We start from the raw sequence: 26071 nt of genomic DNA, 5'->3' as shown, positions 1-26071 counted from the left end.
GTACCCAGTCTCCATTAAGAGGCAATTCTGAATATACCTAGAATATCCAAACCCTGGGACTTACCACCTAAAATATTTATCTTATAGAGTAATAAGAGAGAAATTATGTTTTACTTATAGCATTTCACAGAGGATTGATATTGTGTTATATATTATTACTAATTTTTATTAATCTTCTGCTTGTTAAAATAGTACTGAAGACTAGCTAAATTTAATACTTACTTTAGCAAGGAAAAAAATCCCATACCTGGTCATCATTCCAAATCAATGATGGTTCATAATGCGCAATTCCAGAAAGTGTAGGCAATATCTATTGCCAGAGAGAAATGTGTCATTCAAAAATTACTTGATTGAGTATAGTCAGAGAGAGTTTGATTATAAATCATGTTGTGTCTGATTTCAATGCCTGGCTGATTGCAGAAGATTTAGCTCCTATGGTTGGCTAAGGATCGATGGCCAAAGATTGACTCTTAATTTTCAATGATATTTACACAACACTACAGGGTAATTGATGACATAAGAGCACTTTGGACCAAACATCAATCTACACAGAGGCTTAGGACAAACATATTTCAATTCTTCACCAAAAAAGCTTGTGACATATGTTAAAAATAGGCTATTTTTTACTTTTCATATTGTGTCTCTGTAGTGTGGTAGGTAATCAATATAGTTGTTGGATGAAGAATAAGTAACTAATATAACATTCAGGCTGAAAGGGAAATGTTTCCTCATTTATAGAACTATGTGATACTGGTCCCTGAAATTATTGAAAGGAATCATAAATATTATACATCTTCAATTATAGCTTTGGATGTGACTGTCATTGGAAAGGTTTGTTTTTGTTTTATTTTCATGTTACATAGACTGATGGTCTTTTCTGAGACCTGTGGTCTAAGAACCCATCTGTTCTTATCAAATGAGTTTATCAAGGAGATAAGATCTCTAAGTTGTACATAGTTTCTTTACCAGCCATATGGAAATGCTAACTTTTCTCAAGATCCCTATACTTAAAACTGTGTCATCTAAATCAGTTGATAAGATTGTCATGTAATTAATATCTTCTTTTAACGCTAAATATTAATATACCAGTTGACAATTTTCAGACATACTGAGTGAAATGGCAGGTCATGATGCTCTTATCAGTAACCAAAACTCCACAAGCTTGGAGTTTAAACACTCTACACAATTTTCTTCAGAAACTAAATCAAGTCTATTGTAGGAGCCATCATGTATTCCCCATTACCCCACAGGCAAGACATAAGCAGGCAGTAAGAACCTCCTAGAATGCTAGAAGACATATATTGTCCATGAACCAATGATTCAAATTCAAAGTCAAAGCTCTGAGTGAATTAAAGTGCCAGACATTTCTGTCTTTCATAGTTATTGTTTTTTTTAAAAAGATAATCCTATCAGTAAATATTAGCATAAACTTGCCCAAATAAAGAATAATTGACTAAATCGAATAAATTCTGTTTTATGACGTACTTATAAATGTCTTATTTCCTTAAGAGTTGGTGAAGGGGGCCTGGGGAGATGGCTCAGAGGTTAAGAGCACTGGCTGCTCTTGCAGAGGTCCTGAGTTCAATTCCCAGCAACCACATGGTGGCTCACAACCATCTATATGAGATCTGGTGCCCTCTTCTGGCATGCAGGTATACATGCAGGCAGAACATTGTATACATAATAAATAAATATTAAAAAAAAACAAAACAAAACAAAAAAAAAGAGTTGGTGAAGACTTTGGCATCGTTTACTGGCTGACATTTGGGATGATGTAAAATTTGTGGCTTCATTTACATATAAGATCACTTGATTTCTTGTCAGGGTCCACGTTGCCTTTTTCTTGAACAGAGTGACAAATACACATAGGTCTGTGTGTAACCAAACTAATATATACATATACATACATACATATATACATATATACATATATTTATTTATTTATTCATAAAGTATTTTCCTTTTAAAAAGTATAGCGCTATGATGTTTTGCACTATTACCAATTCAGTGTTTCTACCATGAAACTAGTTGACAGATTTAATCAAAAATTATAGTAAGTATACAGTTCATCTTTGAAGAGTACACCAAATCAAATATTTCTTGGAGTTGGTTCTAAATAGAAGAAAGTTACATTTCTGTAAAATAAATAAGCAGGACAGACTACAATTACACAGGACTAATGTAATGATGCCTAGAGCAAGTTGGGCTTAATACAATAACTTAAACCTCCAGACCCTCATCTGACTTTTCAATATACTTCTTAGGACTCATCAAAGCTGAGCCAATGAACTGTTGGTTCTCCTTTGACTTCAAGAATATCCAAACCCTGGGACTTACCACCTAAATTATTTATCTTATAGAGTAATAAGAGAGAAATTATGTTTCCCTTATAGCATTTCACAGATGATTGATATTGTGTTACATATTATTACTAATTTTTATTAATCTTCTGGTTGGTTCTCCTTTGACTTTGACCTGTGGTGATATTCTTGGTGAGGACACATCCCCTTTGAATTTCCACATCTCAGATACACTTGGAATCACATCCACATACAGGATATCACACAGAAACATGTTTTATATATTGAAAAGCATCATCAGTTGCTAGAAGAAATTAAGTTGTACTTGGTAGAAACCCGATGCAAAAACTTCCTTGAACTGACCACACATTTGAACTCGTGTCTTAGACCCTGGACACTGGACATCTATTTCTCGTTAATTTATTTTCTTGGACTTCAATTTAGTTTAGACTTTTTTTTAAATTTTATGACTTTGTTTATTAATTCCATAAAATAATGCTTAGTGTAAAAACTTTTATCACTTATGATATACATTGTAAATTGATAGATGACAGCTAAACCTCCTGTCATTCAAGTCTAATGAGAAAAAAGGCCCTAAAATTGAAAAACAACTTTCTCTTGCTGAGTATCACTTACTCTTAAATGAATTAAGTATGCATGCTAGTATGATTCTCACTTTCAACATGTGCATGGCACTGCTGTTGACTTCATGCCAAGTCTCACCACAACAATGCTTACTCCTTCTGTGTTCTGATGTCTTTTAGATTGTTCATAACAGACAAACATAAAAAACTGGACAACTTATCTCAGTCTGTGCTTTCTGCCATCACCGCGACTTTCTTGTGTATTATTTTAAGTCACTGTGCATCACTCCAATATGGTTAGTCAATCCAGATTCCATTGGAAGCAAATATAAGGTCATTTTTCACGACCTGAGCTTAACACCTAGTCTACTTATTTCACTTATGGATTCTGATAGGTCACAGAATAAATGATTGTTCAGTTCAGAAAATAGCTTGTGAATATATGATAATTGATGTGGAAGTACGTATGTGAGCCCTGCTGTCATATTCAAGCCTCACTTTCTACTTTCTTTTGGAAAAAAAATTGCACAGAGGCATGCTTTTCCAAATAAAGACTACACTTCCATCTTCTAAGTTCAGTATGTTCTCCGACATCCCAAGAAACTTTCACTGGTTTCTTAAGGAGGATAATTCTTATCATCATCCTGTATGCTAGGACTTCGTTTGGGGATTTTTAATACACTTAATTTCTTGCATTTACTACTTTATACAGCTGCCAACTGACCAAATGAAATGGGGAAAAATATCTTCTTTCTTAGCAGAAGTTTGCAATGTTAAGATGCGTTTAGATTGGAAGAAGTCAAGAAAATAAGAATAACTAGATTTTTTTAGAAAGGAAGAAGGAGAAGAAGGAGGAGGAGGAGAAGAAGAGGAAAAACAATTACAGCTTTGTACTTAGAATTATAAGCTGCTATTTTCTGGGGTAGAGTTTTTTTTTTTTTTTAAGCTTGACCCCATTAATTTGGATAAGAATTCTTTGCACATAGATCCTCATGAATATCTGGCCTATTTATATTAATGAGACTCACTCTGAATATCTATTGCTGAATGTTTAATTCTGTCAGCATTTTAGGTTAAAATGGTTGAAACTGGTTTGAAGAGAAAAAAATTAGTCATTACTCATTTTTCATTGTGAAAATACTTTCAGAATTGTTCCAATTAAAGTTTAATATCAAATATTTAATGATAATATGCAGTGTTTTCCTTTTTACTTATTTGCTGTCAGTTATGGCTTTAAATGAAGTATAAATTATATTTTATTATCAAATACTTTACCTTATCTTTTAGTAATTTGTTCTAAAAAAATACAATACTTAAATGTATGTTCTTATGTATGTGCATATGGGCATGCACATGTGCATGTTTGTGTGTGTGTGTGTGTGTGTGTGTGTGTGTGAGTGTATGTGTCTAATACTTGTAAAAGTCTAAACTGCAGCTTCTCAAATATAGAAAAGGAAGTTCTGCCATTACAGAAAACATAAAATGTCTGTAATAGACACTTTGAAGTGCCTAGGGTGTGCTGTGTCGCTGTGACTGAACTGATACAAGTGTGTGGCTGGAGGTCAATGTGATTAATGTATCCTTGCCTCCCCTTTGGGACAAAGTTCTGAAACTAGGGCAGATCCTTCACTTTATCTGCTCTCTGTGATTATGAATGGAATATTTCAAGTGGAGAGTTAACAGAATTATAAATAGAATCATCTTTCCAATGAATTTGAGTGTCTGGTTTCTCACCATAGATGAGAAAAGCAAAAGTTAGCACATTTGTAGCCTATTTACTTCCCTACAAAAATCATTGCAAAAATTAATTCTGTCTGCAGTAAGAATGTGTGGAGCCATAAGCAATTTCTTCAAGAAAGATTGCCATGGTAGCATTCATTGCTTAGTAACACTAAAAGTGTCATCTCTAAAGTTCATATTATGGTTAATGAATAAAAAGTGCCCTGATAAAGTGTAATTTAAACCAAAAATTAGTTATGAATATTTCTGTCTATGAAACAATTCTCCATTCTTTAAACCATTTCCTAGTATTTCACATTTTTATTTTTCTAGTAATTAAGTATGTTAATAATTTTATGTTTAGTATATTGACTTAACATTTGTCCCTGGTGAACTGGCATGTACCAGCTGAGGCCGTAAAGGACCAGGCTTTGTTTGGAATTAATGGGAGAGAATTTATCGAAGGTTTTGAAGTTTACATTTATTCTGAATAATCATATTTTACTTTGTGACAAGATAGAGATTTTACACATCACTTATATGACTTTAATATGTTTAGAGCAAGCTTCAGTATCATGAAATATATACCTCAATTTTACTTATACAAATCGTTTGTTTTAAAATATTACAAAATTGATGATTTAAGAAAAAATTTTAGTCCTTAAATATCTCCATAGTTCTGCCAACTGTAACTTCACAGGGGTAATTAGAAACAGGGGACACACAGATAAAATGTAATTCATAGTGCTTCAAGTAGAACTCTTCAACGAGATTCAATTCTCTCCACTACAAAACCATTCCTGGAGCTGCCAACTCCTAACGACATGTGACAGGATTGAGTTTAACCTTCTCTTTCTTTCTCTGTTAGTTTTATGGCCAGGGTTATTATTGAGAGGGAAAGAAATAGGGGATAGAGCAAAAAGCTGGCAACATTTCAGAGTTGATATGCCAAGTGCTCTTTGACTAAATTACTTCTAGAAAAAAGGTGAGAAAAAATGACTGTCACTCAAAAGTTCTTTCCTTTCCCAGCCTTACTTAGATCACAGCACAACATCTAGCTAGGCAGTAAGAGTAAAGCAAATGACTCTAGGTAAATTCATTCATTCATTTACCCCTCTGTTCTTTTATTTATTCTCTTATACATATGTTCGATCTCCTATTTTTTGTACCAACTGTTTGAAAGAGAGAGATGATTTGAAATTTTTTTTGTCACAGAATAAAAAAAAAAACAATCAGGGATACAAATTGATCATGGAAAAGAAATTAGATATGAAGAAAAATGTGTACACAGAGAGAACAGAATTTAAGCAATTTTTATAGGCTATCTCACTAACTGACCATAACCTAAACAATTGGACAAAATCATAACATTTCCCTCTAAATGTAATGCTTTGTAGGATGACTACATGTGTCATGAAAACAAGAGTTATCAAATATGAGTGACTGAAATAACATTGGAATCTAAATAAGGAAATTTATGGTGTAATGAAAACATGATGGTGTGAAGAATTGCATTATAATTGCTGAAGTTAGATAAATATTGCTTCCAATGATACCTGTATTCACTGTTAATAGCCTACAAACTTGACTTGAAATTTTGTTTGCTTTGCTTCTCTTGTATTGTGATGTGTTGTGTTTGTGTGTGTGCATGTGTTTGGCTCTGTGTGTATAAGCAAACCTATAGAAATATGCCACTGCTATGATATCACACAGAAATAGTAGCATGTATGTGATTTTACAAGATGACCTGGTGTGACTGCCATCATGCCTTTCTTGCTACTTCATGCTCCCTCTCTAATTCTGAAAACTTTCTACACCTTTAACTTCTGTTCTTTGAAAAATATTTTATAAGTTATATCACATAGTAATTGAAAGTTTTAGGGATTACCTTTCATTCAGAATAATTCTCTAGATCCACAGGCCTGGCCTAATGCTACTTAGCTCAGGTGGATGAAAAACATCCACAGGCCAGCTTGAGTGCTCACAGTCCAGACCCACTGAAGGCATCCACAGGTCAGCCCCGTGCCACTCTGCTCAGACAGGTTACAGACAACAACAGGCCAGCCTTGTGGAACTGGGCAGATAGGTCCCAAGATGATGAGCAAATGTATGGTGGAAAAAATGGGAGAGAAAGAGAAGCAGAATAGTGGAATGTGCTGTGGAAAGAGAAAGATCTGAAGAAGTGAGGGCTGTGAGGAACAGGCTGATGTGAGTGGCCTGCTTGCCACCTGGGACCAGGGTGACATCCAGGCCCAGGCTGCTGCCTAGGGCCATGTTTGGGTCCATGGTCCTACCACAGCAGGAGTCTGTGTTGAAATCCATGACCCATGTTGTCATCAAAGTCCACAAAGATGCCTGGGTTTCTGGGCCACCACCTATGGATATTTTCTTGTCTGAGAGCCACACTGATGCTGGGACCACGTTGAGTGGCTTGTACTGCCACCTGGAGCCATGGTGCCATCCAGGTCCGGGCTGCAGCTGAGAGCCATGTCTGGGTCCTAGGTCCCACTGCTAGGGGCTGTATTGATGTCCATGGCCTGTGTTACCACAGAGGGCCATAGGAACCATGTATGTTGAAATCAGAGGGCTTTGTTGAACTGGCCCTGTGATGTCTCCTGCCTCATGCTGGACACTGCAGCAGGAGAGCTGGTCCTGCCTCTCATGGGAGATCTCATCCCTCAGATGGTCCCACTCCTCACCATGGGTATAGGAGATGTGACCCCAAAGGCATGGGCCTAGGAGAGCTGGCTCTGCCTCTAGCCTGAGGGGGGTGGCCCCAATGGCCTGACTGACCAGCTCAGCTAACAAGACCCACATCCTGGGCCTTGGATTGGCCCACCTTAGCATCTACCCCATCTATGACCTGCTGGAGTGCCTAAGGGACTGGTCCTGTGGAATGATAGCTGCAGGATCCCCATGACTCCAGGCAACAGCAGGATATCCAAGAGATTTGGTGGGGGTCCAATGATGATGGTGTGTCAGAGGCCAGAGCTCTTGAACCAAACCAATGACTCATTTTGGTTGGGGCTGACTGGACAAAATGGTAAAATATGTGACACACTATAACTCCCAATGCCACTAGGAGAAATGAAGAGGTGTTGGAGAGAGGAAAGACAGAGAAGAAAGAGGTGATTTTTTGTTGTTGTTGTTGTGGTTTGGTTTGGTTTTGTTTGTGTTTTTGGTTAATTTTGGGGGCATTTCTTTTGGGGAATATGGTGCAAAGATGACAGACACATATGGAAAGACTGGGAGGTAAGTGGGAGTAGGGTATGTGATGTGAAATTCCCAAATAATCAATAAGGAATTATGTTATTAGAAAAGAGCAATTCTCTGGAGAATAATTTACTTGATAGTTATTAACTCATTGTGTTTTGTTGATGTGGAGTACATTTTTCTTAAATTTTGTTTAATGTTTGCTGGCAAAAGGTCTTTCAAGCTGACACTAGTCTTGGCCATTGTGAGGAAAGTTGTTATAAATGATCATGTGTGCTTTTATGTACTTGTATACACGTGATCAAGAAAGTAGGAGGATACTATTGGGGTGTTAGCTCTGTTGGTGCCACCGTTGCCCCTCCTGGCTGGTCACCGCCCGCTGCCATGCTGGCGGAGGAGCGTGCTGATTAAAAGAATCATAGCCATGGTTACCTTTTTAGAGCTTTATTGGGGGGGGGAGACAGAAAAAGACACAGAGAGAGACATGGGGGGAAGAGGGAGAGAGGGGGACCGACGGGGGGGGGGGAGGAGCGGAAAGGAGAGAGGACAGAGAGAGAGAGAGCCCACAGAGGGCTCAACCGCTTTTTTAGGCTGGGAAGCCGGCGAAGGCTGATGATGTAATTAAAGGACGTAAATAAGGACCAAATCCTTACAAGCTCTCTCTTCCAGCTTTACATAGGTTCCAGACATCAAACTCCGGTTTTGAGACTTGTAGGGCAAGCACTTTTACTCCCTGTGCCATCTCAGTACAAAGACATGCCACTTCTGCAATGTGCAGTAATTTCAGTTTTAACTATGAAAGAACTCCTTCTTTGCTTGAGTGGAATCACTCACTTACATTTCTGCTACCGATGCATGCATGGGCAGTGCAGATCTATAGTTTGCCCAGAGTCCAGGGATGACACTATGTCCAGCATGGGATATCTGAGGGAAAAAAAAAATCTACATACACTATGCTCTTATGTCTGTAAACTTTATTCCTCTAAGACAGAATTTTGTCTTTACAGCTACAGCTCTGTCAGGCATTCAGAGCAGGAATAAATCTAGATACACCAAGCTCTTTGTCCATCTACTTTATTTCCCTGGGATGAAATCCTGTCTACATAGCTTCAGTTCCATCCTGACACTCAATTCATCTTTGTCCCTTCTTTTACTGACATCTCATAGTCCTGCTAACAACTAAGCTCTTATGCTTCCAGCCTCATCTTTGTCCTCTGTTTCTTTGCCCTCTCCCTCTACTTGCTCTCTACTCCTGGCTGTGATGAACTCTACAAGAGTTCTGCCTAACCATCTACAAAACCTCTGTGTTCTTCTCTTCTCCTGGTCTTTCTGTCTCTTCTACAGAAAAAGCCTGTTCCTTCTTCCCCTGGCCCAGAGGTTCTCTGACTCCTCAGGAATGTTGTTCCACCTTACTTTGCACCTTGATATGTAAAAACCTCTTTTGTCCTGAGTCAGTTGCTCTGGAGAGCCAGGAGGCCTCAAGGCAAGGGGATGGTCTGAGCTTCATTTGCACAAGAAACAAAGCTATGTGTCTCCAGCCAGCTTGTCTCCTAGACTCAGCAGGAGAGCTAGTTACCTAGAAGTTCAGCAGGTCTGAAGAGCTGAACTGCTTGCTAAATGGTCTGGGAATATTTGGACATGAAAGAATTTCATAGCAGAAGACAGCTGAAATATTAAAAGCTGGATAACACCAAATATTCATAATAATTGGCTTGCCTTTTGACAGACCCTTGGCCGGTCAAAGTATAGCATTAATACACAGCTGAATCTCTATGGTATATTCTTGTGGCTCACCACATAGATCAGTGATTTTGAAACTTTATTTTTTTCTGGGATGAAGGTAAAGTTAAGTGACAGAGCCTTTGTCTGACATGTTTGATGTCCTAGATCCAGTTACAGCACTACGAATATGAGTAATTTTTTGGTATCTCAGAACAATATGAGTTCATCTGATGTCTGGTGACATTAGAATCTATTTTGTACTTATTTTCCATTGTTGTGCCCAGATCATAACCCCCAGAGAGACCACCAAAGACAAGCATACCGGAATGCAAAAGCAAGGCTTAATTCTGGATATACAAGCCTAGGCAGGGACTTCGTCCAATACATCCAATGCAGTGGAGGCTGGAGGAAGTGCCCGCCTGTCTGCAAGCTCAGTTTTTATAGGGAAAAATCATTTAGGGGTGCTAGTATGGGTACAATTCTGATTGGCTCGCTTCTAGGGGCTTTCTAGAAATCATGGCTTAATCTTACTTCTAAGGGGTTGGTTGCCATCAGGTGGGGACATTTTTATGGTCAGTTACCTTGGAAACCAGGGTTTGGACATTCTATACTCCAGCAGTCATTACCTCATGGCTATTTTGTGACTCTTTACTTTTACACTTCCTGGTTTCTGGAATCTGGACTGACTTGTTTTAGTAACTAACTATTGACCTATTCCTAGAAGGAGAAATCTTAGGCCTTAATTTTAGGGTGAAAGCATTTTGGTCTTATTTCTAAGATGGCTCCTTTTGGTCTCACACCATCTGTATAATCTTTGTAACACCCACTGTTCTTGTCCTTATTTGCTAATTGATTTATTAATCTTCATTGATGGGTTTTGAGTCACCTTTACAAACATTTTTTTTTTTTGCAAGATATGGTGTTATTCATTGATTCATTTCCCTATTCAGCCCTTTAGATATATCATTCAACTCTCTGAGGACTCCCATGTCTTCTGCTGAGGCATCCGTGTATTATCATGTTTTCATGTATCTGATGAGCTATTTTCCTTCGGTTACTTTCAACATGTTTCTTTCAATTATGTAAGTTATGAAATTATAAGCATTGGACTTAAGAATGGCTCAGCAGGTAAAGTTATTCCTGCACAAGCGCAGGGAGTTGCATTGGGTTTCCAGAACTCAGCAAATGCTGGGAGGGTAGAGTCCAACCTGTAATTCCAGCCTTGGAAGGTTTAGACAGGGGATCCCCAAAGCAGCTGAGTAGTAAAATGAGCTGTGTAGGCAAGCTCTGAGTTTAATTAAGAGATCATGCCTCAAATAATAAGGTGGTACGGCAATCAAGGATGATTCCTGGCACCCCTAAATACTCTCTCTCTCTCTCTCTCTCTCTCTATCTATCTATCTCTCTCTCAGACACACATACACAACAGTGATACAGGGACAGAGAGACTGAGAGAGGTGCACCTGCACACACATGTAACCCACATGAGTCAGCAAGCATATACACACAGTGTATATACAGACACATGAAAAGGAAAAACACATAAACAACATCAAGATTTGGAATCATCATTATACATATACTTGCATATGCAGGCTTTTGGTTAACGAGTCACTTTTTCCTCAGTTAGGAGGGTGTGTGTGTGTGTGTGTGTATGTGTGTGTGTGTGTTTTGTTGTTGTTGATGTTGTTTTGGCCCTAAACAAACATAATAAATACATACAGAAAATGAGATTTACAATGGACCTACAGCTGTCCTTTATCTTCTTTTATCTCAAGCCTAAAAGCATTGAAATTCTGAAAATAATGCTGTCCCTATGGATGTGCAGTTGCTGACTGTACAACCCTCTGACAGTAGAAAGCCTCTATTTCTAAGGATTTCATTAATCCTTCTGTGGCCCGGGGATGAGGGACTGAGTCTCTGTTATGGCTCTATAATCACTTAAATGTGAATAAGCTCACATCCTTAATGTGGTTGTTTCCCAATAAAAGATGAGGTGGAAATTTGTGTTGAATAGCCACTGATTACAAGAACATGATTAATGTGAAATATGGAATTGATTTATGGCTGCTCTTGTCACGACCTGGACCACAAAGTGTAATGTTATCTAGTGAAAAATGAGGGCAGAGCCAAGAGCAGTGGGCAGGCACAGCACCCATATTTTCAGATATATTTCATAAACTGAATGCAATATCCATAGTTGCAAGTGGCTTACTGAAATCTTTTTTGTTTTTGTTGTTGTTGGCAAGATAGCAATAAGATAATTGTATTTATTTTGACTGAAACAGTAAGCACACCAAAGTTAATCTACTTTATTTTATTAAACTGAATCATAAGTATAGTCTTTTTTTCTTTTTCATTTACTGGAACTTTCATATTGCTTTGAAAAGGAAGTTTCTCTAAAGAATTTACAGTTGTCTATGATATGATAGCATTTAGATTAATGGATACAATTGTGTCACTTTTGAATTTCACATGCTACTGAGAACGTACACATGTGGATATTACTAATATCCCCTCTGCCCTTACATGGATCATCACAGAGCAACACTTTACAGTAGTTACGTTAGTGCTTGTGTACAAGTGTTCCTATGAAGTCTTGAGAAACAAAGATGCTTTTTTTTTTCCACTTGTTTAAAAATAAATTTACTTAATTATTTACTTTACATCCTGGCCACAGTATCTCTCCTTGCTCCCAGTCACCCCCCACCCCCCGCCCAATGCTTTTGAGACTATAAAATCTCCAAAACAAATACATATTCCATCACTTTTTTTGCCGTCGTACCAAGTCCCTGCATCGCTTTGGTATTTCCATGCATTTGATTCTACCTTATGCCTCCTCCCCTCCTGCTGCCTTACCCCTTGTTCCCTCTCCACTTCTCACTGGCATGCCCCACTTCACAAGTAGTTAATCCTTCTGCATTCATCCCACCTATGTTATAGTACTCTATCCCTCTAGAACTTTCACTCCCTTTCCTAGTTCCTAGCTCCTAGTTTTCCTCGCTTCTCTGTCTCTGTCTCTCTCTCTCTCACACACACACAGACATATCTACATCCTGCATGTTAGAGAAGACATGCTATATTTGTCTTTCCAAGCCTGCTTTATTTCATTGAACATAACTGTCTTCAGTTCCATCCATTTTCCTGCAAATGTCACCATACTATTCTTTATTTCTGAATAAAATTTTGTTATATATCTCTGTTGTATTTCCTTTATTAATTCATTTGGTGAGGAATATCTATTTTGGCTGTACAATTTTCCTGTATTAAGTAATGTCACAGTAAACATGGGTGAGAAATACTCTTCACAGTATGGTGTGTTAGATTACTTTGGTTATATTTCCAGGATTGGAAAAAGTAATTCATACAGTAGTGCATGTTTAGTTTTTTGAGGCGCTTCCATACACAATGGCTGCAGTAGTTTACAATTACACCAGCAATACATGTGTGTTTCTAATTTAAACACATATATAAATGAGATCAGAGACATGATATGAACACAAATATGAACACAATGTTATATAAACTTTTACAATAGTACAACAAAAACTAATTTGTTTTGCATGATAACAAGTGTTTGACTATCTCTTGGCATATTCTAATAGAAAACATATGCTTTGAAGCTTCTGTTTGAAGATGTCCTGATACATGGCTGCACTATTACAGTGAACTAAATCAGTGTTTTATAACCCTATTTGACATAAGCTGCTATTTATGAAATTATAACTCATGGCACAAAGTTACTGAAAAATTTTATAATATGCACCATAGGTAATTGGTGGCTTTTTAATAGGATGTTGATGAGATCATTTTAAATCTTATTCAGTTTATTAATTTGTTAATTTCACATATTCCTATTCATTTAGCCTATGCTGTTTTCTAAAATTATTATTGACAAGTTGATATAATATAACTAGTTTTAATTGATAAGATTTTTTTCAAGGATAAATGCCAGGTTTTCAATATTAAAATGTTCATGAAATATTTTACTGTTGCATAGAACATAAAACTAATTAATATTTCTCTTTAAAGTTGAATAATTTTATATTTTATGTTTAGTTTTTAATTTTATATTTTACATTATATTCATCATATAATTTCATTAAGAAAAGATTTCTTGATCAAAACTTCCTTGTGCCATTATTTTTTGTTTGGGGAATTTTTTTTTCTTTCAGGGCCCTAGGGACTCACACATGCTAGGCAAGCAAGCATGCTACTCTGAATATTATCTTTAGTCCCAAAATATATAAAAGTTTCTACTTATATCTATTTTCTGTCACAAGTCTTTCCTGAGGGGCTTTTGCGTTTATAAATCAGTTTTTTCAACTTAGATAATAAATAATAAATAACTTAAGAATAATTGCTAGCTGAAACATTAAAGGAGAGAAAAAGGACATTCACACATATTGTTTATATAGATAGTCAAACACTTATGAGTTTCCCTATGAAAATTCTCATATAAACTTGAAAGGCTAAATTTATTTCTCAAGCGATTTTCTTTATATCATGAATTAAATTTGAGATCATAACTATCTGTATTAGTCCAAAAGCAGTAAAATAATCAACTTCAATTTAATTTCATACACAGAAAATTGAGTCATTTCTAACAATATTATTACCTTACACTCATGAATTTCAAAGATGTTTCAAGCAACTCAAATTTTACTTGATGAAAGACTTTTTTTTTACCACTAAAATATTACTGAAGAAAAAAAACAAAATTTGGATTCAAGGTTTCTTTTTTTGTTAGACTTTGAACATTTTATCACAATTGTCTTACCAAAGAACTATAACTATTGGAAAGATTGATTTTGTGAGACATAAATTTTGTTATATGTTTTATTTGTAAATCTTTTTCCCTTGGAGTTTTTACATAACCAAAGATGTTTCTTTTGCTTAGTGAGTTGCCAAAAGTTGGAAAATTGAATTTGTTGGGGCTATAATTCTATCATTAACACTCACACATTTATAATTTTATGAAATAATAAAATATCTGGTTTTCTAAATAATAAAATATTTCCTCTTTCATTGATGAAAATTACCTCAGGTGACCCTATTTTATTCACTAAACTTTTAAGCATTAGGGTTGAAGTGATGGTTCAGCAATTAAGAAATCTTGTTCTTCTTGCAGAAGACCTAGGTTTGATTTTCAGCACACACATAGTGATTCACAGCCTTTTGTAGCTTCAGTTTCATAGTCTCTTCTGACCTCTGTTGATACCAGGGGTGCACATGGTGCACATGCATGTACACACACACACACACACACATATGCAGGAAAAACACTTATACATATAAAATGAATAAATCTAGAGGAACAAAATAAATAAAATGGCCCTCATAAAACCAAAGGCACTGGTTAAAATCAGAGTTAAGAACTTAGATAATTTGGCAGTTATTAGGACTTACTTATGGCTTGTGTTTGCTTATCTACAAAACAGAGTGGTTGTATTCTCAATGATTGTGCTGTACATAAAATTGATTGCGGAGAATGGATCAAAAATGGGGTTACATCTATTTTCTTTCTCTAGTATGTAAGCATCAATAGCTCTATACATACCAGAATTATTTTGGAATTGCAATGTTTTTCAAAGCATGATGATGAAAGACAAAGATTACTCTTTTTTGACTCGTTGTAGTTTGAACATTTGGGCAAGCCACTTAAAATGCTGACTGACTTGAGACTGAGATTTTTTACTCAGCAAGCACTGGTCTTTTGTAGCACTTTCCCCCCTGAGAAATAGCTTGTTATCAGTTGTAACAGATTTAAGAAGCAACAAATATACAGAAAAAAATCATAGTAGTCTGATACCTCACTTTGTGGGTAGTTTTATATCAATGTGACACAAGCTAGAGTCATCAGAGAGGAGGAAACATCATTTGAGAAAATGCCTTGATGTATCGTGTTGTAGATCATCGATTGATAGATGATAGAGGAGAGTCCAGCTCACTGTGGGTATGTCACCCCCCCACCTCCTGCCCCAGGCTCATGATCTTAGGTTCTATAAGAAAGAAGACTGAGCAAGGTATAGAAGCAAGCCAGTAAGCAACATCCCTCCATGGCCTCTGCATCAGCTCCTGCCTCCAATGTCCTGCCCTGTTTGAGTTCCTGCCCTGGCTTTCTACAATAGTAGCCTGAGATGTGGAAATGGAAGCCAAATAACTCTTTCCAACCCAACTTCCTTTTGGTTGTGGTATTTTATCACAGAAATAGTAACCCTAAGACACACACTTTTCTACGATGAATCATAATTGTAGTTTTAGTTGCTCATCCTTCTAGAATTTTTCTAATTCATTCTCAGGGTAAATGTTTTGGGTTGAATGTCTTTGGTCCCAACAGAGTTCTTCATGAACATGCAGACAAATGAACTCAGTTGTACATCTAACAAGAAAGAAAAGGATATTTCAAAATATTTTATTAATTCCTTGAGAATTTCATACAAGTTTCAATTGCATTCACCATACCTCCTGAACTCTTCCGAGTTCCAACCCTCGGCTGTTCTCACCTATCTTTGCTCTTTCCCCCACATCAAGGCCAATTTGTGCTGCCCAGATATTCTTGTATTTGTTATCTTCCACTAGATTGTCATTGATGGTCTACATTCTTAGGGAAAAACCACCCATAATATTCCAGAATCTAACAATTGCCAACAGCTCCACTGCTAGTGGTGGGAATTTGTGGGGACTCCATTTCCATGCTGGGATTTTTTTCTTCTTGGGCTTCCACAGGTCTTGTGCATGCTGTCATGAAAGCTGTATATTCGTATGTTCAGGTGTCCTGCTGTGTCCAGAAGACACTTTCCCAGCAGACATCCCTCTACTCTGGCTCCTATCCTCTATTTTCTTTCTCTTCCGCAGTGAACTTTGAGCCTGTGGAGGAGGAGTACAGTATATTTGTTTCTTATATTATTAGAAAGTGGATAAAATTCTAGTTATTTTTATCACCCTCAAGAACTAATTTATTCATGTAAAATTTTAAAACTATTTGACCTAATTTTATTCACTTTAGGTAAACAGGATATATATCTAAATATATATCTATATATATACATATGTATACTTATGTATATGTACATTTATATATGTATATATGTATACATAAGAGAAAATGTCTTATGCATTAAGACATACATCATTATAACAAACTACACATTAATTAGGGAAACAAATAAAACATTTTGTTGCAAGTTTGACATGTCTAGTTAAAAAAAATATTACTCTTTTTTTAAGCAGAAATTTTCCAGTAGTTATAGTTAAAATGTAAATGGATTTTTAGATCATGTACAAGCATAGTTGAGATTCAGTGGTTAAAAGGGAAACGTACAAGATTCCAGATTTTAGTACCCACTCACACTGTTCTTATCACATGTTCTGAGATCATAGGGTAGATACCAGTCTTTTTTAAAACCTTAAAGCCATGGTTCAGATGCTGCTTCTGTTAATAAAGCAAACAAAGCATACCACACATAGACCAGAACTTATATCCTGAATGCAGTAAACGACATCTACCTATTACTGAATAAAGCTTGAAGCAAAGCATTATTTTGTTCCAGGCATCTAGAAGGCATTCTATCCTGTTCATAGAATTAATTTTATTGTAATGTGGCCTTTCTAGAATGTTCTCTGTCATATGAAAACAACCCTGAAGGAAACTGATTCTTTGTCAGATTTTTATTTTTCTTTGTCAGAAAAAATCACCAAAATTGAGCTAATACACTTTCACTAAGATATGACATAATGTACAGCTCCACTTTGTCACATGGAATATTGTGAGTTCAATTTGTCTAAAATTGTCCACAAGGCTAGTAAATGAAAAATAAAAACTGAATACTTTCAAAACAGGACATTAAGAATAAAGGACTTCAAGTAAGCTATGAATCGCAATTGAGAAAATGTGATGTTAGGAAAACATAATTCAGCAGACTAATCATAAAATTATGTGAATAACTGTGGTATTAAAATATCACTAAATATTTCGAATTTTAATAAAAATTACTAGTATTAGGCTGGCAAGATCGCTGAATAATAAAAGTCCCTGCACCAAGACTGTTGATCTGTACTTGATCCCAAGACTCTACATGGTGGAAGGAGAGAACAGACTCCTGAAATTTATCCTCTGACATCCACACATATAATGTGGCATGCAAATTCATGAGTACACACACACACACAAACACACACACACACACACACACACGATAAATAAATGTTAAAAAAATTAAAACATGTTTGTTCACAAATATTCTAAATTTATAAAATTTCTAATTTGAATCTGTAAAATTTGGACAATTTATAGAAAAGAAAATTTATTTATTTATTTATTTTTACCGGATCACAAATTACATATTCAGTGTTGTACCCATAATGAGTTATTTCTAATTAGTAGAGTTTCTGGATTAAGGAGTGGTATGTGATTGATATTATTCTGGATTTTAGAGGGCAATGTTTGACATTAATTTTTTTCAATATAGAGTCTGAGATTGCATAAACACTAGGATGGCCATGGTCAACTCTAACATACTTGTTTCTTAATATTGTACACAGAAAGGGTTTATTATGAGTACATGATGGTTAAAATTAACAATATGATTCCAACAGAATGATGTAGTAAGTAGTGCAGTGAACTGAGGAATCCCCCATGGGAATCCTTAGATAAAGGACAGAGATACGAGACGTCTGAGGTAGATCTAGGCAGGCAAGTTGGTCTGATGGGCACTGTGCTTGAAAACGTCCTTTCTTGTTTTTGCTCTTCAAGTATTTTATTTCCGAAATGGTTAGAACATCAGATCTTTAGGTCCTTCCTGTAATTTTTTTTTTGAACTGGACATTAATATTTTTAACTGATCACAGTAGATACCTTCGGTTCTCAATTCAGTTTACAGAGCTCTTGTGCCAGTGACTGTATTCCTGTTTATACCTTAAGATATCAGAATATTTGGGACTAAAACTGAATTGCCAGGCACAATTTCCCTCTGAACAATAACAGTCAAGCATCTTTATTCAGAAGTTGACTGTGGAGTTTCTTACCACTGTTCCTTGACCTCAATTGATTAATTTCTTGATGCAGAAAAAAAGATAAATAGAAATAAAATAACGAAAACAGAACTTGATGGTCTGTTACCTCTGATAACGTAAAGGTCAGAATCAATTCCATTCACACAATGCTTCTTAGTATGGATTTGGGAGTACAATCTAAAGGAAGATTAGAGCCTGAACTCTGTGTCCTGAGTATTTTCAAGTAGTAAAGGAAAAAGACGTAATACATGCGCTGGTGGATGGGAAATGAGAGTCATGTTGAAGCAGAAGGAGAGAGCCGGCTCTCCAGCAAGAAGCTTAAAAGGGCAGTGAGAGCAGACCAAAGAAAATCATTCTTACAGTTAGGGAGGGGAAAAAAAACAGTCTGTTCCGTACATATTGATCAGTGACGCAGTTTCCTTGTGAGTGTGGGTGACATGGGAGGCCTGAGGAGGTGTGAATGAAGAATACAACTTCGCAGGAGTTTTCCGTGTGTGTGTGTGTGTGTGTGTGTGTGTGTGTGTATGTATACATACATACATACATACATACATACATACATATATATATATATATAAAACTTTGTATAAAAAAACAAAAAACCAAAACAAAACATAAACATGTGGGATAGATGTCATGTCAACCTAAGCTATCTGTTTAACCAGAACTTAAATTTTAAGGCAAACACATAGGGAATAAGCAGGAAAACGCTACAGAGAAGAACATGCTCTTAGAGTATGGACCCTGAGGAACTGAATAGCCCTGACCAAGTGAGGCAGATGTGTGTCCACCTTATTACAGTTAAGTGGGCCCCCCTTCCAAAATTCACACATTCGTCCCTGGGAACAACCAAAAAATAATCTCTCTCTCTCTCTCTCTCTCTCTCTCTCTATATATATATATATATATATATATATATATATATATATATATATAGATATATATATATAGATATTGTCAACCACAGTCATAGGTTACCCCCCCAAAAAAAAACAAAACTGAACAGATACTATTTTTCATATCTTTCATTAAATTGCTACAATCTCCTTGATATGACTTTTGTAAAAGAAACTGGAAATTTACCTACCCCTTTCCTGAATTCTTGATGGATATTTTCATCGTTTTTTTATTTGTTTTATTTCTTCATTATATATTTTTTTCTCAGAACAGAAAGATCATTTCTCTATGTTAGGAGGAACAAAACTGCCAAAGAATTAAAGCTATTATTTCAAATAATCAAAAATAAATAAAAAAAAAATTTTTTTCTCATTGTTTAAAGTGTTTGTTTAACCAAGGACAGTCATGGGAAATCCCTGTTGATAATCTTTTCTGTCAAAATGTTTTAAGTTTTTCTCTTTATTTGTGAAACATATATTGTGAACCTCCAGTTTTATTCTTGAAAAGTATAAATAAAATTGTACTAGAACAGATTCTAAATATTTTCTTCCCATTAACTAAAACAACTCACAACAGCAAGACATTCACACACATGTTTTGAAATTGGCACCTGAAGCTGGAAGTGTGTAGCTGCCCTGTCAAATGCTGCTAGGCTTGTACTCTTAGTATTTGTTCTTCCCTCTAAAGGGCTGTGAGACTGCCTTGGTTTCTGATCTTGGAGCCTCCTGGACCTTGTATCAATATATGATGGAGACACAAGTCTTCTACAAGTATTTGAAGGCTAATGATTAAAAATCTAGTTGTGCTTTGTTTGAAACATTATCATGAAGTAAGATGAGTATTTAAGCAGTAGTACTTTTAGTTTTCTTTAACAATTTGATATTCCCCTTTACTAATATAAAACATACCTATTTAATGATTTTTTTAAACTTTTTTATTTTTAGTTCTTTTACTTTAAATATGGACTATGACATGAAGAGATGATTTATAATATAGGAATATATAATTAATATAATAATATAATATACAGGTAGAAGGACAAAATAGCTGCTATAAAATCAGTGGCTAAGCAAAGTTGAAACATTTTAAAGAGAGAAGAAATGATACAGGACGAAAAAAATTAGCCCTGTAATGACACATAAGTGTAAAAGTTTTTCTCATGATGTTCCTCTGTTTCTCTTGTGAATTTGTCACTCAGCAGTTTTATCTCGCACCTTTTACACGAGTCTGTCTGATGGCAGCTAGAGGTTTTAGGTGGGCTGTCTGAAGTGTAAGGTATTTTGCTGTCTATTTGACTCCACATTTGCTACATTCTTGCCAACTGAACAGAAAGAATGAACAATGCTATCTTTAATTTCACATCCACCAAAATTAATTTCTCTGAGTGTTATGTATAATATCTGATATCTGAAGCTATACATTCTTCATTTATTGAAAGTCAGTAATATTCATTGCTGGCTGTATTTCTAGGATTAAAAACTTAATTATATAGAGTTATGTTCAAGTAGAGTCTGTACAAGCTTACACAATTTCTTAAATTCAACTAATGTGTTAAAAATGAATGTCTATAATGTGTTGTTCTGGAATTTGATATGTTGATATTCTCAAAATGGGAGTATTTTAGTGGGACTAAATGATTCATAACTCCTCGTTGTCCGAGTTATGTTTCAGAATCAATATAAAGGATTAAATATCTATTATTAATTTTGAGTTAATAGATTTCCTTCCAAATTTTATTACACTGATGTGTCATTTAAACATGACAATATTAAAAAATGACTATGTTCTCAAATGTAATATCTTTCTTTTGTGTGCTTTCTGTCCTCTGTTCTTATTTTCTTTTTTATAATTATACTGTTTTATATTTATATATATGTATGTAATTTTCCAGTTAAACTTTATTTACCTTGTTATCTTTAAACTACTACAACAAATACCTGCTGTAATTAAGTCAAAGAAAGAAAAGTTAAATCTCAGTTTGAAGTTTTAACGGACTTGGTCTTTGATCAATTGGGCCCCACTACTCCTACCCTTGGGATTGACCAGCAGTGCTGGCAAGGGTTTGTGACAGAGAAAACTGCTTACCTGACCAGAATACAACAGAGAGGAAAAGAAAGGACTAGACCCTCTCATTCCCTTTGAAGGAACCTGTGAAATGGATTCATGATCTCTCTCGAGGCCTCAAGTGTTTTATTTTCTTTTTATTTAATTTTTTTCATAAAATATACTTTGAGCATATTCTTTCCTCTCCCCCAACTTATCCCAGTTCCTTCTGATCTCTCTCCTAACCTTTTTAATGACCTTTCTCCCACTCAAAAAAACAAAACAAAACAAAAAAACAATTGTAATCAGCAATCAAAACAAACAAAACCAAAATAAGACAAAAATACCCAAACAAAATGAAACAAAAAAGGCATCCCCCTAAAAATATGGAGTCTATTTTGGAGTGGTCAATTATATCTGGGCATGGGGCCTACCTACCCTTTGAATGGGAGACTCCATTGGAGAAAACAGATTTTTTCTTTCCCAGCAGGCGGTGTTGTGAATAGCTTCTTGGCTAGGGGTGGGTCTTGGTGTCCACTTCCCCTTCTCAGTGCTGGGATTTTGTCTGCTTTGAACCTGTGCAGGTCTTGTGTGCTGTCACAGTTCTTTGTAAATTCATGTGTGCATCAGTCCTATTGTATATGGAAGACATCGTTTCTTTGGAGTCATCCATCCCCTCTGGCTCTTACAATCTTTCTGTCTCCTATTCTGCATAGCCTTGAGGGAAAGGGTTTGATAAAGATAAACAAAAACCTACAAAGCAAACAAACAAAAGTCTGTTTAGTAGATGTTCTACAATCTCTCCGTCTCTGCACATTGTCCCTTTGTGGGTCTCTGTGTTAATTGTCATCTACTACAAGAAGAAGCTTCTCTGATAAGGGTTGAGTGGTGTACTCATCTACGGGTATATCAATATGTCAGTAGTTGTCACTTTGTTGTTGTGTACCCTTGTCAAAATCATATTGTTGTTCCCTAGTTAGATCCATAATTGTTCCCTGTGCCGATAGCTTCCAAACAGCTCGGTGGGCTGGGATCAAACTTTTAGCACATAGAACTTATAGACACTATCTATACCATAGTTTTAATCTTATTTAGAGACTTACCTTTTTTCCATCTAACCCATTTTCCTTCTTCTTTGAGCAAATATGAATCTCTTTTTAAAATTTTTATTCTAAAACTATATTTTTTCCCATTTGCGGGATTTTGTGTTGGTATTGTGTTCCCCAAAATATTGTGCACCCTAATAAACTTATCTGGGGTCAGAGACAGAATAGCCACTAGATACAAAGGCTATAAAATGGTGGCACTCACACCTTTAATCCTAGCATTCCAGAGGCAGAAATCCATCTGTTCAATGATACAGCCAGGCATGGTGACACACCCCTTTAATCCCAGAAAGTGAGCCTTTAATCCCAGGGAGTGATGGTAGAAAGCAAAAAGGTATATAAGGCGTCAGGACCAGAAACTAGAACAATTTGGATGGTTAAGCTTTTAGGTTTTGAGCAGTACAGTTCAGCTGAGAGCCATTCAGATATGAGGACACAGAGGCTTCCAGTCTGAGGAAACAAGATCAGCTGAGAAGTTGGCCAGGTGAGGTTAGCTGTGGCTTGTTCTGTTTCTCTGATCTTCCAGTTCACCCCAATACCTGGCTCAGGTTTGATTTTATTAATAAGAACTTTTAAGATTCATGCTACAGCATTTCATTCACATTTTTTCATCTTTGGGTTAATCCAATGATGTACATAACAAATGGGGGTGTAGATTGTATCTTTGTGCAAGAGTATATGCTTAGTGTGTATGAGACCTCAGATTGAATCCCTAACATGAAATTCAGAAAATCAAAATGTTTTTGTGACTCTCTTCTGGCAAAACTTTTTATATGACTTATTTTATGATATATATGAAGCACATATATTAGGTTTTATGGGTTTTTTTTTTTTTGGTGTATGTGATTTTCCTTTTTCCTTTTTGAGTTTCCAGTTTTTTCACATCCCTCTATTTTGTCTTGTACAGTGGGAAGAGATTGGAGAAGTTGATGAAAACTATGCGCCTATCCACACCTACCAAGTATGCAGAGTCATGGAACAGAATCAGAATAATTGGCTGTTGACCAGTTGGATCTCCAATGAAGGTGCTTCCAGAATCTTTATTGAACTGAAATTTACTCTAAGGGATTGCAACAGCCTTCCTGGAGGACTAGGCACTTGTAAGGAGACATTTAACATGTATTATTTTGAGTCGGATGATGAGAATGGGAGAAATGTTAAAGAGAACCAATACATCAAGATTGATACCATTGCTGCTGATGAGAGCTTTACAGAACTTGATCTTGGAGACCGTGTCATGAAGCTGAACACAGAGGTCAGAGATGTAGGGCCTCTGAGTAAAAAGGGATTTTATCTCGCTTTCCAAGACGTGGGTGCTTGCATTGCTCTGGTTTCTGTGCGTGTATACTATAAAAAATGTCCTTCGGTGGTGAGACACTTGGCTATCTTCCCTGACACCATCACTGGAGCTGATTCTTCACAGTTGTTAGAGGTATCAGGCTCCTGTGTCAACCATTCTGTGACAGACGACCCTCCCAAAATGCACTGCAGTGCTGAAGGGGAGTGGCTGGTTCCCATCGGGAAATGCATGTGCAAGGCTGGATATGAAGAGAAAAATGGCACCTGTCAAGGTAAGCCTTTTCCTGTGGATTTGTGAGGGCTTTGTGCTTCTCTTGGATCCTGTATTTGTATTTCCCTCAGTGGTTACAAGTGACCTTTTATTTTGTTAATTTATGGAGATTATTTCTCTTCAATTTTTTTTTTTTTTCTTCTCTGAATCTCAAAATTTTGAAGCAATGATGAAAGTTTTACTGCACTGCTTTACTGGGTATACATAGTTAATGCTCAGAGAGTGTGTGATTTTCACTATCATGTTTTATATTCACATCATTCGCAGAAGTTTTATTGTGAATGGCACAACCAATGGCCTGCTACCATCCATTGTAGGATTGATGTCTGTCTACGGCTGTGGTTTTCTGTCATGAAGTTATTTCTATTTTTGTTTTGTCGTACAGAATTCAAATGCAAAAAATCTTAGAGGAGACTTGTCTTGGCAAGCTTTTAACTTCCATTTAAAAATTCCTTGGAAATAAGTTCAGCCACATGAACTTCTCAGAAAAAACATTTGTCATCTCGCAGGCCTTAGCTTACTACATTGTTTACATATGGTTGCAATTATATGCTTGCTTTTCAAAATTTATAGATCAATTTTAAATGCATAATAAGCAGTGCCCCATGAAAATAGCTGTTTGGAGACAGAGCCACTACAGAAAGGTCATTGCAAAGCAATTTGCACTTGGAGATTTTTTTCTGTTTTAATTTTTCTTTTAAATTGAAACGATCATGCATGCTTCTTCATTCATTTGAAAATGCTCTCACTTTGCCCAGAGTATGGTAAGTTGTCCTTTTAGTCTTGGCTATTTATCAATGGGTTTTTGAAACAGGATGGTACTTTATGCCAAAGTGGAGAACAGTGTATAAGGAAAGACATTTTCCCCTTTGAAAATGTGTGCTCTTATGGGTTTCAAATTGTTCTGTACATGATTTCTTAATTTTAAGTAGATAACAAGAGGTTTGTGTGTATTGTCTGAGGGGAGAGCATAATGCTGTGCAGACCCTCAATCACTTCTTGTAGATTCATAAGTGTTATTTCTTAAGTCCCTTGTATATGTACAAAACTATCTATCTTGCTCAATCTTGACTTTAGATTGATCACAGATCTAGGGAGACAAAACTGCATTATTTACCTCGTTGTAGCTGAAAGTTTTCCTTTGTCCCACCCAGTCCACAGCTGCTCAGACTCAAGTAAACACACAGAGGCTTATATTAATTAAAACTGCTTGGCCATTAGCTCAGGATTCCTACTGACTAGCTCTTACACTTAAACTCAGCCATTTCTGTTAATCTATATGTTGCCACGTGTTCTGTGGCTTTATCTGTGTGTCATCACATGCTGCTCCCTGGATGGCAGGCTAGCATCTCCTGACTTAGCCTTCCTCTTCCAAGAATTATCATTGTCTGCTTATCTTGCCTATACTTCCTGCCTGGCTACTGGCCAATCAGCATTTTATTTATCAACCAATCAGTGCAACACATATTCACAGCATACAGAACATCTCACAGCATCTCCCCTTTTCTATCTAATCAAAAAGGAAGGTTTTAACTTTAGCATAGTAAAATTACATATAATAGAACAGTTATCAATCAAGAATTACAGTTACAATATTTAGTCTATTTGTATTTGGCAAAATTAAAGAAAATATTCTATCTATCCTATATTTGTGAGTCTAAAGTTTCAAATCTAATTTATCTTTTATAATAACCAAGGAAAATTATTTGGAGAATGCGAGTGAGAGAGACTTGTCCCAACTGCTGGCAGGCCGGGACACAGAAATGTTCTGTCTACACCTGGTAATCATAATTAAGCTGGTTTATTAATTTTCTCAAAAACTCTTTCATTCAATAAAGTTTCCTTTTCTGAAAACAGCTCCTATTTTATGACCTTTATAATATTATTTATAGGTAATTCTAT

General features: G+C 36.1%; 1 protein-coding gene across 9 annotated transcripts in view; it reads left to right on the top strand.

The window, feature by feature from the left end:
* Epha5 (EPH receptor A5) overlaps positions 1-26071 on the top strand; it is a 331554-nt gene that overhangs the window by 50271 nt on the left and 255212 nt on the right. For all 9 annotated transcript variants that reach the window (XM_059275137.1, XM_059275136.1, XM_059275135.1 and 6 more), the window contains exon 3: positions 23507-24170. In XM_059275137.1, the coding sequence (XP_059131120.1) occupies positions 23507-24170 (664 nt within the window). The remainder of the gene's footprint in view (positions 1-23506; positions 24171-26071) is intronic.

This window comes from Peromyscus eremicus, chromosome 10, assembly GCF_949786415.1.
Source record: "Peromyscus eremicus chromosome 10, PerEre_H2_v1, whole genome shotgun sequence".
Classification (NCBI taxonomy): Eukaryota; Metazoa; Chordata; class Mammalia; order Rodentia; family Cricetidae; genus Peromyscus; species Peromyscus eremicus.
This window is presented reverse-complemented; position numbering and strand designations above follow the sequence as displayed.